This window comes from Balaenoptera acutorostrata, chromosome 8, assembly GCF_949987535.1.
Source record: "Balaenoptera acutorostrata chromosome 8, mBalAcu1.1, whole genome shotgun sequence".
Classification (NCBI taxonomy): Eukaryota; Metazoa; Chordata; class Mammalia; order Artiodactyla; family Balaenopteridae; genus Balaenoptera; species Balaenoptera acutorostrata.
The window spans coordinates 36,852,678-36,871,574 of NC_080071.1; the positions used below are offsets into that span (position 1 = coordinate 36,852,678).

The window sequence follows — 18,897 nt, forward strand, 5'->3', positions numbered from 1 at the left end:
CCAGATTGGGGGCGGGCTAGTTGTCTGATGCTTTTACAGACTTTCATCCAATTCTCCTATTTTTAGTCCTTTACCTCACCTCTGCCTTCTATGGTACTTGGTGCCTCCAGTTTTGGAATCTTCCCAGTTTCTGTGATGCAAATGTATTGATTTTCTCCTCTGCATGCCCTTAGGTTTCAGCTTCCTCTGCCCTGCTAAGTCTGCTTTTTACCTTATAAAAATGGGTTGACATCTCTGGTCTGCTTTGGTCTCCTCTTCCATTCTTTGTGTTTTTCTGGGTTTACACATTTTCTGTTTCTTCACTGTTATTTCATTGGATTTTTTGAAAGGTTGCAGAGATAAATGTGTAAGTTCAATCCTTCATGTTTAACTGGTTCTCGATGATCTAGTATTACTTTTTTCCTTTGAATTTTTTTGTGGAAATAAAAAAATATACAGACATACCCTTCAATGAATTTTTTTGACGCTATGAACTTAATTAATTCACTCAATATGTTGAAACTACATGAAGCTTATTAAATTTCAGGGTCTTAGACGTTAGGTACTGGGTATTATGTTCTGTGTGCATGTGTGTGTGTGTGTTTTAAAAAGTCCTACCATGTCATATGTTTAGGTACTCAGTAAATTTATATTCAAAGAATATATTTATTGGCTGTGCTTTAATTTATTCATTCTAAAGTTCTTAGTTTTCACATTTTAATAAACTTACCTGACTCATTTTGTCAATTGGGGTTGCTCAGTAAATGAGTAAACCCTATATTAGTTCTTTCTGAAAATTGAAAATATTATGGTGTTTAATGTCTCACAGTCATCACTGTAATACTATGCAGGTTGTTTTTATAATATTTAGCTTGATCTCTTTCAGATGATGTCAGCCTGTTGTGCTAAGGTATCTTTTATGCACTGATTACCATTGCTATTGCAATAGACCCACACTGTCCAGTAGAACTTTCTGTGATGATGGAAATGTTCTGTTATTTGTACTGGCCAATAAATATGGTAGCCACTAGCCACATGTGGCTGTTGAGCCTGTGAAATGGCTAGTGTGACTGGGGAACTGAATTAAAAATTTTATTCAACTTTAATCAATTTAAATTTAAGTTAAATAGCCACAGGTGACTAGTGGCTACCATACTAGACAGCACAGTTATAAATCATTGTTCTCATAGGGTGTGCTAAATTTTTTATTTAAATTATTTTATGTTGTCAATCACTTGAATTAGTTTGGAATAATGTATCCAACAGAGGAATAGGAGTTGGCTGAATTTTCCTAACTTTCCTTATTATAATTAGAACTACGTTTTTCTTTGGATTTACATAAAAGTATGCAGATTGCTATTCAGAATTGAAAATAAAATGTGTTTTAGGTTGGTGTATCATACCTGTTTTAATTAGAGTATTTGAGGTGCTGATAAGAGATTGAAAATGCAAGTGAAAGGTGAAAGTACTATTTTGGAGCCTCAGAGATTTTTCTCCTATGCTACAAGAGAAAGGAGAAATACTGCTGAATCAAAGTCTGTTTTGGATTTGGAATTTTTATATTCTTGAAGACAGTAATGGTAATGTTTTGGTTTGCATTTTTAATGTTTGGATGAAAATACTGTGTTTGTGACATCAGACTTCTTTGTGATTAATTCAGATTAATTCAGAAAATTTCTTTTGAATCAGGGATGAAGAATAATTGCAGTAAATGCTATAAAATTAATCTTTGGCTAAGTAGAATTGTGCCATCAATTGAGGTCTGTGGTAAGTTGAATGTTGTTAAATTGTTTAAAATTAAGCCAGTTATTTTTTAGTAAAGAAGTAAAAAATTCACAGGACTGGAAACACGGCTTTGATTGTAGAATGTTACAATTTTGCTTAATCTCTTTTAGTGAAACACAGCTTTTTGGAACAATGATTAGTACAGTTACCAATATTCATGGTGGTTAGCAAAATATACCATATTTACTATTTTATATAGTACTATGATTGTTAACTAACAACTGAGTATTATTCTGACCTTTGAGAAGATGCATTAGCAGTTCTTTCAAATTCTTTTTGTTCTTCTGAAGGCCTAAACCCCCTCTCAGTCCTACATTCTCGGCAGACAGTTTTTTCTCCCATTTCACAGAATATGAGCACTCCCTCATTTTCTTGACCTTCTCACTTATCAGCTTGCAATCATCATCACTGATGCTGACCACCCCTTGCAAGTACAGTGGAAAAAGTGTCCTGTTTCCTGAAAAAAACAGATGCTTCCACCTGTGCTCTTATTTCATTCCTTTTTATCTTCTCATGGATCTTGTATGTCAGTTATTCTGCCTGGTTCTTGTCATTTCAGCCTATTTCCTATATATGTTTTAATGAGCTCAACCTTTTTCCATCATTGGGTACAGATACATATATAATAGAAGGGAGTTGACCCTTCTTAATTCCCTTCTTCTTCCTTCTCAGTCTTCTTGAAAGGTCTCTTTATACTTATTCTAATTCTTCCCTTCTTAGCAATCCGTGTTTTAACAAGCCTTCCACATGACTTTGATGGTACACTGAAGCTGGAGAACCACTACCTGGAGTCCATACTTGTGGGCCAACCAAGAAGCTCACTATTATTGTTATAAATTGGGAGCATAGGTTATAGTATTTAGAGGACTGTTAGTTATACTTACATAGACATAGAGGAGTCAACTTTTGTTTGGGTGAGGTGCTGTTTAAACCTAGAAACAGTAATTGTTGGTAAATTGGTTAGGATTAGGTTTGGCTGTGAGTTATGGAAAACCCAAAATAGCAGTGGCTTAAAAAGATAGAAGTTTATTTCTTTTCTTTCTTTCTTTCTTTTTTTTTTTTAATACAAGTAATCCAGGTTTGGGACTGAATGATTATCAAAAACTTAGGCTTCTTGCCTCTTCTTGTTGCTCTACCATCTTCAACACTCAGCTTCTACTGTGATTCAGTTTGGCTACGGTGGCTGTAAGTCATCTTTTTCACATTCTAGTCAGCAAGAAGGAAAAAGAGGAGAGGTCATATCTCTTCTTTTTAAAGAAACTTCCCGAGCAGTTGCCCAGAACTTTGAGTCCCGTTGGCCAGAATTTAGACATTGGTCACACCCAGTTGGAAGGAAGCTTTGGAAATAAAGTTCTTATTTAAGGCAGTCATGTGTGAAGATATAATTAATGATTTTAAAAAATTGTTGTATAAAATTATATGGTTTGCATTTACCATAAATAATTTACCAGTTCCCTATTGTTAGACAATTAAGTCACTTATAAAATTTTTGTTGCTATAAACAAAGTAAAAATAAACAATTCTATATCTTTAAAAAGTGAGTTAATAAGCATGAAAGCTACACATTAGGATGTTGAGTATTACTGGAGAGAACTTTGAAGTAGTAAAAATAACGTTTTGAGAGTTTTCCCCTAAGACAGGAAAGATAAGGAATCTGTAAAGAGGAGTGGAAGTTAGTAATAGCTTATAAAGTTTGGACTTCAGTCATCTGTTAAAGAAAATTAAATAAATATACAGTATTGCTGACTTACATAAACTAATGCAGTAAAATAAGTGGATAATTTACATTTGTGTGTATAAATGCTTTAAGTTTTATACATTTACTGGTGTCTAAGTCATATTGATTTTGAGTATTGAAATGACATTTTATTTTTGTTTTAGAGTACAAATCTTTCACTTTAAGTTGATTCATTCTTTTTCTTTTCCTGAGCTATTACTTAAGTTTAGAAAAGAAATAAATAAAAAGTTGTGTTCGAATATGCATATACTTTCACTAGACTTACTGTAGACTTCTCTTGGTTGACAGGCCTTTTTGCAGATGTGTAATCTGCCTGTCAAAGTGGTTTGCAGGGCAAATGCAGAATATATGTCTCCATCTGGTAAGTGTTTTTTAGTTTTGTTTTTCTTCTCTGTTAATATTCTGTATTGATAAAATTGCAGTGATAGTCCAGTTTGTACCTAGATTTTCTAAATGCCTATATTTTTTGTTTACCCTTTGAAGAATTTTCCTGTTCTATAAAGTAACAGTTGCAAACTTGACAGTCTTGGGGTGACATGTCTGCTCATTTCAACTCTGTGGTCAGAGATGATTACTGAAAAGTTAGGGGAATTGTTTCAAATAGTAAATGTTAAGAAAATACATAATCTCAGATTTCCCCTAGTCTTATTTACATAAGACTGTTCCTTCTTCAGAAAACAAATTTTAATATATGAATCCATTTACTATTAAATACACGTCTCTAAATTGTATTCTCCCATTATGCCGATGGAAGAAGAGAGATTGTGGAATAATTAAATTAACATGTCATAGATCTGAATGTCTTTGGTTTCTGATTCTTTTTGTTTCATTTTAAGTTTTTAAGGTACTTTTTCTTATTAAGGTTTTAGCCTTTCTGCTGTTTTTTATAATCAGTATTGCCTTTTCTGTGTATCATGTATTAGTAGCTTAAGGTACAGTTTTAAATAAATATGATTCAGGTAATTTTTAATATAAAAATACAGTGCCACCAAATCTGATAAATAAATAGAATTGGTATGGGTTATTATAATTATGGTTTTGCTGGAGCAATAATAACACATAGGACCACTGCTTTATGAATAAATTTGTTGAATATAACTGATTGGTACAAGTGTGTTACGTTGCTTTTTAGGGAGACATTTATCAATCTCTTTATTGTGGTGATAATTTAGGAATGACTTGGATCGTTAGGAATGACATTTTTTTCATCATATACTCTTAAGGGTGGTAATAATTGTCAACAGCTGTGCAGACACCCTCTCTATACACACTGAAAATTCTATATGAATACCTCTACATTTATAGGTTTATGAATATACATTTTAAAAACGTTTCAATAAATGCATTTTTAGACTTATAAACATAGACATCTTTTAGATTCTTGAAGGCTATTAATTGAATCATTTTGTTTTAAATTTATACATAGGTTTTATAAACTTTATTGAATTATGGTGAAATGAATTATATTGGGTTCTGTCCATCCTTTTCCTCTGTGTAGTCATACAAAGAGTGTAAATATACATATAAAAAGGTTAGTAATCTAATACTAAAGTTAATATCTTTGACAAATCAAGGAGAAGCCATATAGCTTATCCACCTATTTCCTAAAATGACTGTACTATATGTAGTATTACCTAGGTAGCTATCCATCTTTATAGATTCTAGGAAAGACAAACATAAATAGTATAGAGACTACAATACATGCATATATACATATATGCATAGGAGAAGTCTCCTATAGGTAGATGAAAATGGCACTTTCTATTAAGGTATTTAAATTTCATCATGTCTCTAGTATTTCTTTCATCATATGATTTGGGTGACCATGGGAATGTGTTATATTTAGTTTGCTTGTTTGATCTGGTTGTTGGTAGATTTTTAAAGCAGAGAACATCATGGAATAGTCAGAAGACCACTTGGCTAAGAGTTAGGAAATTTTTAGTCTAACCCTTCTGTGACTTTGTCACATGTTAACAGTTTTCTTGGGAAATTTCACTTCTCTTCTTTGAGCCTCAGTGGCTTCATCTGTAATATGAGGTGTTCGGATTAGATGACATCCAAGGTCCTTTCTATTTCTAATATTCTCTGAATAGATAAACTTGCTTGGCAACATCTTCTTGCTTTCTTTAAATATAATAGTTCCAAAAATGATTATTCTGCCTAAAATGAGAAGCAGGGCCTTCGGGTTTTTTTTTTATGACCTTTGATTGGTGCCAGAGAATAACTGTCTCACTCTGCCTTTGCCTGATCACCTCCAATAACAAGGATATAACACTGGCTCCACTTTAAGTCAGGCTAGTGACAGAAGACATTATTTACTTCTAATTTGTTGCCTTGATTTTTTTAAAAAAATTAATTAATTAATTTAGTTTTTGGCTGCTTTGGGTCTTCGTTGCTGTGCACGGGCTTTCTCTAGTTGTGGCGAGCAGGGGCTACTCTTCATTGCGGTGCGCGGGCTTCTCTTGTTGCGGAGCATGGGCTCTAGGCGCCTGGGCCTCAGTAGTTGTGGCATGCGGGCTCAGTATTTGTGGTTCGCGGGCTCTAGGGCGCAGCCTCAGTAGTTGTGGCATGCGGGCTTAGTTGCTCCTTGGTATGTGAGATCTTCCTGGACCAGGGCTCAAACCCGTGTCCCCTGCATTGGCAGGTGGATTCTTATCCACTGCGCCACCAGGTAAGTCCCTTGTTGCCTTGATTTTTATTTATTTCTTTGTATTTAGACTTATATGAGTATTCAACTGACTACCCACACTGCTTCCCTGGTTCAGAATCTACAATGCTCAAAGTATTTTTAAGAAAAGTAATAAAATACAGGCATACCTTGAGATACTGTGGGGTTTGGTTCCAGACCGCCACAGTAAAGCGAATATCGCAATAAAGTGAGTCACATGGATTTTTTTGGTTTCCCGATGCATATAAAAGTTATGTTTACACTATACTGTAGTTTGTTAAGTGTGAAATAACATTGTGGCTAAAAAAACACTATACATATCTCCATTAGAAATATTTTATTGCTAAAAAATACTAACCATCGTCTGAGCCTTCAGTGAGTCAAAACCTTTTTGCTGGCGGAGGGTCTTACCTCCATATTGATGGCTGCTGGCTGATCAGGGTGGTGGTTGCTGAAGGTTGGGGTGGCTCTGGCCATTTCTTATTGTTTCTTTCATTGATTGATTGATTGATTGATTAATTGCTGCGTTGGATCTTCGTTGTTGTGCGCGGGCCCCCTCCAGTTGAGGTCAGCGGGGGCCACTCTTCGTTGTGGTGTGTGGGCTTCTCATTGCAGTGGCTTCCCTTGTTGCGGAACACGGGCTCTAGGTGCGTGGGCTTCAGTAGTTGTGGCACACGGCATCAGTAGTTGTGGCTCGCGGGCTGTAGAGTGCAGGCTCAGTAGCTGTGGCGCACGGGCTCAGTTGCTCCGCAGCACGTGGGATCTTCCCGGACCAGGGCTCGAACCCGTGTCCCCTGCATTGGCAGGCGGATTCTCAACCACTGTGCCACCAGGGAAGTCCCTGGCCATTTCTTAAAATAAGACAGCATTGAAGTTTGCCTCTTCGATTGACTCTTCCTTTCACAAACGATTTCTCTGTAGCATGCAATGCTGTTTGATAGCATTTTACCCACAGTAGAACGTCTTTCAGAATTGGAGTCAATCCTCTCAAACCCTGGTGCTGTTTTATAAACTAAGTTTATGTAATATTCTAAATTCTTTGTTGTCATTTCAACAGTCTTCACAGCATCTTCACTAAGAGTAGATTTTATTTCAAGAAACCACTTTCTTTGCTCATCCATAAGAAGCAACTCCTCATCCTTTAAAGTTTTATATTTATAACAAATATAATAATATTGAAAATGTTTGAAGTATTGTGAAAATTACCAAAATGTGATACAGAGACATAAAGTAAGCAAATGCTGTTGGAAAAATGGCACCAATACACTTACTTAATTCGGGGTTGCCACATACCTTCAGTTTGTAAAAACACGCAATATCTGCAAAGCCCAATAAAGCAAAGTACAATAAGACAAGGTATGCCAGTATAAACTCTGTCTTCTAAGAACTCCAAACTGGATAATGAAAATGAGAAATATACTTTGATCTCAAAATGTACCACCCCCAAATACTCTTCAGTCTAGACATTCATTCACAAATAGTTTTCCTTCTCTGGTCATATTATCTCAGAGGACCTGCACTATTTCTAGCAGTATAGTAGTTACAAAGATATTATCCCAAGTTAAAAAAGAGTTTGATCTAATTCTTAACAGATAAGAATTTTTTTTCTCTTTTGCAAGATTTATAAAGCGGTAGAAAAAAGGAATGCAGAATTCAGTGTTTTTATATTGGTAAATGGAAATGTCTTCTAAATACCTCTGTTGAGTTGTATTCCAAAAGGCCTGCCTTTCCTTTGTAATGTTGTCCTGTGGACGCAGATGAAGCTTTTGTTGGTGCTGTGCACCTCATCCATTACCCTCAGGCTGTCTAAGCCAGAGAGGAGTGAATCTGTTGAAAAGGACCACGAAGAAGCCTGCTGTTAGTGTGAACTCTATTTGAACTAGGTCTGACAAAGTTTCATCCTCTAGCATTTGAGGTAGACTTTATTGCTATTTGGAGATCGTCATCTCTGATAATTTCATCTATTATTAGTATTTAAAAAATGAAATATTACTTTTTTAATGTGGCATTTATTTAGGGAAACCAGTTTTTGTAAGCATACTAATTCTTTTTTCCCCACATGTGTTGGGAACATACTTTGTATTATAATTCGTAAGCTAGCATACCTTCAAAGATTGTTATTGCCTTAATTCCTGATATTTTTGAGTCAGATACATTTATTAATGCACCATTATGTGCTTAAACAATTGATCTGAATGGGTACCTGAGATTTGAAAGTAGTAGGTGTAAAAAAAAAAAAAAAAAAAGAGCTTCATAAGTGTAGTTTAAATATAGATTGATTCATTGTACTCTGAAGAGAAGGCCCAGTTAATTTTTTTCAGATCTATCAGTGGTCATGAACCAGTGACTAGGCTTGGGTCATATAATTTGAATAATTAGTATTTACTGCTATATAGTGACTTATTAGTGTTAGCTCTGAAAAGGGAATATTGTGATCTGTTATTACATATAAGAACTCTAGAAGTGAATCTCCTTGTTTTTTTTCTTTTGTTTTAAAATTAGTAATTAATGTTTTAAAATTTTTAAAATTTAACATACGCATTTAGCTATAATTTTCAAAAGTCATAGTGTTAGGAAACTGTGTATTAATAAAACATATCCCAGTTTTGTGTTGATTTCCTTTTTAGCACAAACTTTAATTTATGGAGAGTGTTTTCACATTTTTTTCCCCCCTCAACAGGTAAAGTACCTTTTATTCACGTAGGAAATCAAGTAGTATCGGAACTTGGTCCAATAGTCCAATTCGTTAAAGCCAAGGTAATAAAAATGATATTAAATACATTTGATCACAGTTACTTTTAAATAAGTCATTCATCATTCTTTAGGGTGTTGTAACATTTACGTTGATTTTAACCTAGTTTAACAAAATGCTGATATAAACTACCAGAGAAATATTTCTAAAGAATAAGTTTTTTTTCCCCATAATGTAAGTCAGTGGCAAAAGAAGCCATTTGATCTTTACGAAGTGATAGATAATTTTCTAACTCATGCTTATGAGAATTTTGGTCACAAATGAAAACTCTTCACTGTTGTAAAATATCAGGTTAACCTTTGAGAAGGGAGTTATAGAATATGTTTAAAAGTTGAATGTATCAATACTAATTCACCCATTTGAATTATTATTCAGTTTAGATTTTAATAGTTATCAAAGAACAACCTCCATTAACATTTTGGGGAACATGCTTCCAGAATTTTTTTGCATATGTAGAAAAATACAGGTCATACTATTATGTATTATTTTGCAACCTGCCTTTTAAAATCATCAATGTGTTTGGAAATTCTTCCATTTAATGACTATAGATATATGTTATCCTTTTAAATTGTTGTATAATCTTCTATCGTATGGATGTATTATAATTTATTTACTTAAGTCTTTATTGACGGACACTGAAGTTGTTGCCAATTTTCTGCTGTTATTGAGTGCTAATATAAATATTCTTGTACATACACCTTTGTACACTTGTTAAATTATCTCCTTAGGATAAATTCCTAAGAGTGATAATACAGTGTTATAGGGTATGCATTTTAAAAATCTTACAACTAAAGCTTATACAATTTTATGCATCCACTCATTACTATACCGTATTAGAATTTAAAAATTAGTGTCTATTTCCCTATCCTTTACTAAGAACATTTAAAAAAATCTTTGACCACTTTATAAGTAACACATGTCAATCTTTGGAATTTATTTTATTACTAAAAAGGTTAGTCTCTTAAAAAAAACAAGGTTTACTGACCATCATTGTTTTCTTCTTTTGTGAAATAATAATGTAATTTTGTCTCTTGAAAGATACATTTTTATAATGACAAGTAAATCCTTCTTATTAATATTTTGTAGTGATAGCAAAGTATTAATTATTTTTTCACATAAAATAATTATGTTTTGGGGGCATTTTGGAAATTAATCCATTGGACATTTGCAGTAAAACATTGATGTTGTATTACTTGGTAGTAAGATAACTGAAAGTTTTTGTGCATTTAATATGGTGCTCTTTTAAAGTTTTTTAAATTCCCTTTAGGGCCATTCTCTTAGTGATGGGCTGGATGAAGTCCAAAAAGCAGAAATGAAAGCCTACATGGAATTAGTCAACAATATGCTGTTGACTGCAGAGGTATAATAGAAGATAATAGGCCTTGAAAATAAGCTTTTTCTCTCATAAAAGATCATCTTTCTTATGGGTTATGTTAAAGTTACTGAAAAATAGGAAAACAGTCAAGCAAATTCTAGGGCTAGTGTGGTTACCCAAATTATTTGATCATTATCTTTGAACAAGTTGCCTGATATTATCATTTCTAGTTTTTCTGTTTGTAAACAGGAGTGACTCTTGCCCACTCATTATTTTATTTTGGTCTTGTGAAATTCACTTAAATGGTATCTGTAAAATACTTTAATGGCATTTAGAGATGTATTCTATGAATAAGAAACATTTTTATAGGTACCACCATTAAGTTTAATAATTCTATGTAGCAACATTAGCCAAGAAAAAACAAAAACAACCCTCACATACGTGACTTTTATGATGTTGGCTTATAAAAAATTACCCTGGCAAGAAATAACTTTCTTTATCCATTTTCTCTTTGATACTCTAAAGTTTTGGTGACTGTTTTTTTTTTTTCCTAGTTGTATCTTCAGTGGTGTGATGAAGCTACTGTAGGGGAGGTGAGTGGTTCTGCAGCATTTATCTTAATTAAAATTTAATGAAAAAACACTTTTGCTCAGAATCATAAGTCCCTGCTCATAAATGAAACATTGTGGTTTATACCATTAGTGATATAGTTTTTCACTTTAATTTTGCTTGCACATACATTTTAGGGAAGCTGTGTGTCATTGTTTGATATAACTGGTTGCAGAGTATGTGAAAGTTTATATATTTTTAAAGGGAATGGTTTAAAATTTTAATTTTTAGATTGCAAGCTATGTTTTGTTTTGTTTTATTTTTTCAGATTGCTCTGTTTGTGGTCTCTGGAAATATATTTCCCTTAGAATTTTATTTGTGAAAACAGGCTATGTCTTTAGAATCATGTTTTTAACATAATCTTTTTTCTTTAGATCACTCATGCTAGGTATGGATCTCCTTACCCTTGGCCTCTGAATCATATTTTGGCCTATCAGAAACAGTGGGAGGTCAAACGTAAGATGAAAGCTATTGGATGGGGTAACAAGACTCTGGACCAGGTCAGTTCAGATTGAAGTTGATAAAACCCTCAACTTTAATACATAAAGAAAAAAGATTTTTAATTGATAGTCCTTTAAAAAAAATCCCAGGGGACTTCCTGGCTGTCCAATGGTTAAGACTCTGTGCTTCCAATGCAGGGGGCGCCAGTTCCATCCCAGGTCGGGGAACTAAGATCCCACATGCTGCGCGGCTCAGCCAAAAAAAAAAAAAAGCTCCCAACATAATAAAAAAAAATTAACAAAACATTTGCTCTTATTTTCTCTGACATGAAGTACTTTTTTGCTTTATAAAAATCACACATGCTTATTGTAAAACAAATTATATAATACAGAAAACTTCAAAAACGGAATAAAAGTTGGCTGGAATCCTACTATCTAGAAATTGCCGCTGTTAACTATATGGAGAACATTCTTCTAGGTGTATCTTAATAACATTTTCTTTAAATGGGGTCATATTATACCTGCTACTCTATAACCTAATTTTTTTTATCCATTCAGCAATACATTGTGGACTTTTTTTATGCCAATAAATATAGATCTGCAGCATCAGGGCTTAAAAAGAAAAACCCAACCCTGTTAGATGCAGTGCTTAATATACCTGCTTTTCTTTGGTCTTAAATTTACTGAAGTAGCAAAATTATAAAAATATATATCTTGTCAAGGTCATGAGTTTGAGCATCATTAAGCTAATTAATGTCTCTTTTTCAAGGATACCCCTAGTCCTAGTCAGCCAACTCATTGATGTGTGCCATTGGCCACAAGGGGGATTGGGTAAATGAATAGGGATGGAGTAGATAAAATCTACTTCCACTAGTGGGAAAACAATTCAAATGTTTTTTACTCATGGTAGGTCAGCAGTGTCATCTTTATGAAGCAGATTTTTTAATACATGTGAAGTCATTTGATTATATGGATTCAGGAAAACATTTTTGTAGGGAGTAGAGTTATTTATTTATGTATGTATGTATGTATGTATGTATGTATGGCTGTGTTGGGTCTTCATTTCTGTGTGAGGGCTCTCTGTAGTTGTGGCAAGCGGGGGCCACTCTTCATCACGGTGCGCAGGCCTCTCACTATCGCGGCCTCTCTTGTTGCGGAGCACAGGCTCCAGACGCGCAGGCTCAGTAATTGTGGCTCACGGGCCCAGCTGCTCCGCGGCACTTGGGATCTTCCCAGACCAGGGCTCAAACCCGTGTCCCCTGCATTGGCAGGCAGATTCTCAACCACTGCACCACCAGGGAAGCCCGGGAGTAGAGTTTTGAGATAAAAACTTTCTTGATCATAATCCTTATAAGTAACTTAAATGTACTTGTATTTAAAGGAAATTTGCTCTCAAATTTTCTTCCTGTTTCTTGTATAGAAATTATTACGTATGTTCTCTATGTGGTCTATAGTCTGATTTAAATATACTATAAATGGTTACCTAAATTTATATTTTTATTATAAACTATGATACAAATTAAGTTTTCGACACATTTTATTGCTTTGCTAATTTAAATATTTTTCTTTGGGGTCTGTTGCTTGTGTTAGGTCTTAGAAGATGTAGACCAGTGCTGTCAAGCTCTTTCTCAAAGACTGGGAACACAACCATATTTCTTCAATAAGCAGTAAGAATTTATTCTTTTTAGTTAGTTTCTTTTCTATATTATTATTTTATCATACATGTCGTATCAAACATTTTATCATAGAGGAATTGTTTTATCAAGAAATATTTATGAAAAGATTTAGTTATATTAAAGTTCATTTTTGCATTCATTAACCATTTAATTTCTTGGGTGTCAGGCATAGCACTAGCTTCTGGGAGACCAAGATTTCTAAAATACAGTGCTAGCTATTAAGAATTTTATACGTGAAGTGTAGCCATACTTGTCTGTATAGGATGATACCCTGAGGACTAGAAAAGTGAATAAAACTAAACCGTAAAAAATATTGTTGGATGGACAAGCATTATTACGAACTTTTCTTTTAAAATTTAATGAAAATATTTGTAAAGCATAGAAATAATTGTGAAGGATATAGATTAAATATATGTATGTGTATATATGTAAATTGAGTAATTCATGTTTTATTAAGACAGAATTTTTTTGTAATTTGAAAAATAATATCTAATGTAGGCAGAGAATGAATTTTCCTTTTTTTTTTGTTACAATTTTAGTATATCAGAATCAGCTATCCTGTGATCCAGTTTAAGATGGGTTTAAATTAGCATTTTAACCTCATTGGTTTGCTTAGAATTCTAATCTTTTCTTGGCTTTTTAATAAAAATCTCTTGACTTTTAGATTGATAATTTTTAAAAAGGTTTATTTGCTATTATTTATTACATCTTCATAGGCATTCATCTATAGCTATATCAAACATCTTTTGGTAGAGATATTAATATTTGTAGCAAAAATGACTATGATGATAGCTTGGAAATATTAAAGTTATATTAATGTATGTGCTATATAACTGATATTAAAATAAAATTGGGCTCTGTTGATTTTTTTTTTTAAGTGAATGATATTTTTTTTAAATTTTTATTTATTTATTTATTAAGTTTTGGCTGTGTTGGGTCTTCGTTTCTGTGGGAGGGCTTTCTCTAGTGCGGCGAGCGGGGGCCACTCTTCATCACGGTGCGCGGGCCTCTCACTGTCGCGGCCTCTCTTGTTGCGGAGCACAGGCTCCAGACGCGCAGGCTCAGTAATTGTGGCTCACAGGCCTAGTTGCTCCGCGGCATGTGGGATCCTCCCAGACCAGAGCTTGAACCCGCGTCCTCTGCATTGGCAGGCAGATTCTCAACCACTGCGCCACCAGGGAAGCCCTATGTGTGTGTTTTGTTTGATTTAGTATAGTATATTCTACTTCCTGTTAGATGTTCTAAAAGTAATTTGTCACGAAATTGCTATCTTTAGGTAACATCAGATCAGTTTTTGTATGCTCATTACCCTACATAACTCAGGACCTTTTGAGTTATGTGGATGCATATTTGAAGCAAATAATATTTTGGCCACTTGAGGGGTACTTCTAGACTACTCTGGTTTGAACATACGTTCATACCTGAGCTCATTCAGAGCCTTCACTTATTGATAAAAGATGCCCATCTACCCTACTGGAAGTTGCATCAGGGAATATATTCACCTTTTTTTAGGCTCTAGTACAAGAAGCAGAGGGTAGTTAATCCTAAATAAGGATTAGGAAAATAAATCCTAAATTGGTAAGATACACGTTTTAAGAAATATGTTTAGGGATCTGGAGGAGTTGGTGTTTATATTACTTCTCACAAAGTGCCTCAGCTCAATATTTATCCACCTTCTACATCCTTGGTTTTTACAGGTATCCATTTGTTATTGATTCTTCATCTGTAATGCTAGGATCATGGTGCTATTAAGTCCCAGGACACTTGTGATTTTTTTAAACTATCCTATTGACTACCCTCTTAAACATGGCCATAAATTGCACATTTGACTTTGATTAATACTTCATGAATGTGTCAAAAGAGGGAAGGCTTTGGAAGAATGTGAATAACTACTATTGAAAAATTAGATATCCTATACAACTTAGGCAGGATGCTTTCTTTTCTCTTTCATGTATTCATTCAGCAAATAACCATTCAGTTCCTTAGATACTTTGCTAAGAACTGTGGTTATAAAGATACATGCAGTGTTATCTTTAGAGAACTTAGAGTATAATAGGGGAAACATTAAGTAAACAATTATAGTATGGTATGAGAAGTACTTCACCTTTTTATTGATTCATTAAACACATATTTATTGAGAACCTACTTTGGGCCAGGCATTGTTCCAGGTGTTGGGGACACAGCAGGAAACAAGTAGACAATGTCCTGGTAGAAAGAGATAGACAGTTAATTAAAAACAAATATTAGATAGTTTTAAGTGCCATATAGAGAATTAAAATAGGATCACATCACAATAAGCGGCTATATGTCCACTTTAGTTTGAATGGTCAGGGGACGCTGACCACTCAAACTAAGATGTGACATTTAAGTTGTATTCTGAAAAACAAGGAGGAGCCAGCAGTATGAAGTCAAGGGCAGAGTGTTCCAGGCAGCAGGAATAGTTGGGTCAAGGCCCTAAGATTGGCTAGAGTTTATGTTCAAATGGAAGAAGCAAAACCGTTTATGGTTGTGTGTTGAAAATGGTAGGAGATGAGGCTGTTTTGGATAAGGAGTTTGGCATGTTAGTGTAAGTGGAGTGGAAATTCATTCGAATGTTTTATGCTTGGAGGAGATATAGATAAGTGGTGGCATTCAGGACATATATTGGTGGCTGTGTCTCACCAGGCTTGCTAATGGATGTGGGAGGGTAAGAGAAAGAGGGGACTGAAGAGTAACTCAGATTTTTGGCTTGAACAGTTGGTGGGTAGTGGTGACTTTTATTTTGGGAAGATGAGGGGACAAGCAGGTTTGAGATGCTTATTCAACATTCAAGTGGAATTGTTATATAGGACTTTGAATGTATGATTCGGACTTTAGGGGAGAGACTCAGATTGGAGATAAATGTTTTAGGAATTAGTGGCATGAAGAGATACAAAGCCATGCAACTATTAAAAGAAGTCATTCATCAGTGGCGATCAAGGCCACATAGCTAGTAAGTGACAGAATTAGGATTTGACGGACCCCCAAATCTATTCTGCCAAACCAGATTACTGCAACACATTTTTACATTTTAGGTCGACTAATGTGTTTTCTCAGTAACTTTATCACTGTAGAACTGACAGCAATAATTAGTTCATAATAATGATCGTATTTTCTCCTTTTAGTAATATTGTACTAGTACAGTACAATGAGGGGGCTCAGGGTGCTGACCCTTTGCTGCAGCTGAAAATCCATGTATAACTTTACAGTCAGACCTCTGCATCTATGGTTCTGCATCTGCAGATTCAGTCAACCCTGGATTGTGTAGTATTGTAGTACGTATTTATTGAAAAAAACCTGCGTGTAAGTGGACCCTCACAGTTCAAACCAGTATTTTTTTAAAATTAATTAATTAATTAATTATTGGCTGCGTTGGGTCTTTGTCGCTGCGCACGGGCTTTCTCTAGTTGGAGCGAGTGGGGGCTACTCTTTGTCGCAGTGCGCGAGCTTCTCGTTGCGGTGGCTTCTCTTGCTGCAGAGCACGGGCTCAGTAGTTGTGGCTCACGGCTCTAGAGCGCAGGCTCACAGAGGCGTGGTGCACGGGCTTAGTTGTGGCGCACGGGCTTAGTTGCTCCGCGGCATGTGAGATCCTCCCAGACAAGGGCTCGAACCCGTGTCCCCTGCATTGGCAGGTGGATTCTTAACCGCTGCACCACCAGGGAAGCCCTCAAACCAGTGTTGTTCAAGGGTCTACTGTAATTATTTTAACGTAATATAGATTGGTGATGTCCCATTTATAGACCGTTAGTAGCAAGGTAGATACATTTCATCTTTTTGTTAGTAATATATAATTAAAGGGAAAAAAAACATAGAAAAAATTTTGTTGAAGCCATTCTTACATCTCCTTCAGAAGCTAAGTTTACTTTTAAAATGGTAATATTAAAATTAAATCATGTTGTAATCTGATGATCAGGTAATCGGGTATCATTCTGTTTTCCTAGCACCACAGTGAAATCCTCTGCTTTGACAGCATTTTGGTTATGCATCTACAAAAGCACTTACTAAATTGTGTTGTGGTAATTTATGTTTTGTGTCCATGTCTTAGAATATCTTTCTTGCTTTTATATCTTTAGCATCTGGCATAGTTCCTGGCACACTGGAGACCTGTTGTATATATTTAGTGAATAAATTAATGAATAAAATGAATATGATCATTTACACCAATATTATTATTATTTTAAGGTTACATACTATATAATTCCATTTGTATGACATTCTTTTTTTTTTACACCAATATTATTTTAACACATTTAAATGATGCTATTTAAAAAAGCAAGTCACACAACTAGCAAATCATAGTTTAAAAGATTTTTTTTTCTTTCTTATCTTATAACAGAAACTCCAATAAAATAGAATAAATTCTATCAAGTTGGGGTAGGATTTATTGCTTACATGACTTTTTTTCTTTTAAATAGATGAATAAAGTGTTTAAAAAAATAGTATGTAGTCTACCATACAAGTTAAACACTGTTCATGTTACTCTCATTTCTGCTTTTGTCTTAGGCCTACTGAACTAGATGCACTGGTATTTGGCCATCTGTACACCATTCTTACCACACAGTTGACCAATGATGAACTTTCTGAGAAGGTGAAAAACTATAGCAACCTCCTTGCTTTCTGTAGAAGAATCGAACAACACTATTTTGGTAAAGTCAGCTCATCCATCAGATTGTCTTAGAGTTATGTGTTAATTTAGTTATTTAAAAAGTTTAACTTTTGAAATATATGTTACTTGAATGATGTAATAGATAATGGTATCAGAATTATAAAACCAAAAATACTGCTTTTCAAAACCTCAAAACAAATTACATAATGTATACGTGTACCTTATACTGCTATTTGTGTATACATTAAAATAATTTTGAATGATTTCATTTGATATGTTGTACTCTATGTCTTGAAATTTTTGGTTTTTTTGACACATGTATGCATATAAAAATAAAGCTCAAACAACTTTGTGGCCGGTGTATTTACTTTCTTTCCATTTTTCTGAAAGCTACTCTCTGAGCTTTATACATGGAATAAACAGTGTCTTTTCTAAGGCAATAATTTGTATTCCATACTCCCAAGATTACTTTGCTAGATGTAATGCATGGTAAACCTGGTCATGGGAAGAATGTTCTTAACAGTGAGCACTTAGAAAATGCGCATGATTACAAAGTGATTAAATCCTGGAACAGATTACCATTTAAGAGCATTTTTCTTATCTAAACTTTATTGAACTTAAAAACATTTTATCAGAGCAGCTATAATTTACATTTGATAAAGGGATAAGTTTCAAGGACCTTATTTTTTTGAAACTTCTTTTTGGAGAAAATAATATTTTAATAATGCTGTTTTATTCCTTTTGTGGGGAAGAGAGTATAGATTTCACAGAAGTATCAATTTATACATAAGCATAAAAGATTATATGCTGTATTTCTTTCAATTTTTCTAATATTTTATGTAAAGCCAGGGATGCTATAAAAGAGTCAGATGTACAAATAATTTCTTGAAAATGTCTAGAATAGTAGTACTTCTATATTTCTTTTTATGTACCAGACATTTTAACTCATTTAATCCTTACAAAAACTATGAAGGTTATTATTCCCAGTTTACAGAAGGGGAAGTGGAGACACAAAATGGGTAATACCTTGCCCAAGGTCATAAGGTTAGTAAGTGGTAGAGTTGGAATTCAAACCTAGGCGTCTGGCATCTGTTTGGCTTTTAAAGAACACTACTTTTTTTTTTTTTTTAGGATTATAGATTTATTCCTTATAAGGGATGTATTAGGTTCTCCTTAGCCCAAGTCCCACATAAACTTTGGGTACTTCCTTTTGACTATAGTGCTGTTTATTATAGCTTTCCTGAACTGATTTTGTAATTTGTTTTATTATTAAAATAAAAATTCCAAGTTACCTGTGCTTTTGTACAATTT

The 18,897-nt window shown here is 34.2% G+C and overlaps 1 protein-coding gene across 4 annotated transcripts in view; it reads left to right on the forward strand.

Moving 5' to 3' along the window:
• Positions 1-17,940, forward strand: part of MTX2 (metaxin 2) — a 58,644-nt gene extending 40,704 nt beyond the window's left edge. The window contains exons 3-10 of one of the 4 annotated variants that reach the window (XM_057551746.1): positions 2,835-2,949; positions 3,791-3,863; positions 8,851-8,927; positions 10,190-10,282; positions 10,792-10,830; positions 11,221-11,346; positions 12,877-12,953; positions 17,484-17,940. In XM_057551746.1, coding sequence (XP_057407729.1) covers positions 3,803-3,863; positions 8,851-8,927; positions 10,190-10,282; positions 10,792-10,830; positions 11,221-11,346; positions 12,877-12,953; positions 17,484-17,658 — 648 coding nt within the window. In that variant the 5' untranslated portion in view covers positions 2,835-2,949; positions 3,791-3,802 and the 3' untranslated portion in view covers positions 17,659-17,940. Of the gene's footprint in view, positions 1-2,834; positions 2,950-3,772; positions 3,864-8,850; positions 8,928-10,189; positions 10,283-10,791; positions 10,831-11,220; positions 11,347-12,876; positions 12,954-17,483 lie in introns of all 4 variants that reach the window. The other 3 variants (XM_007190422.2, XM_057551747.1, XM_007190423.2) reach the window with 3 other exon arrangements.
• Positions 17,941-18,897: the final 957 nt, after the last annotated feature.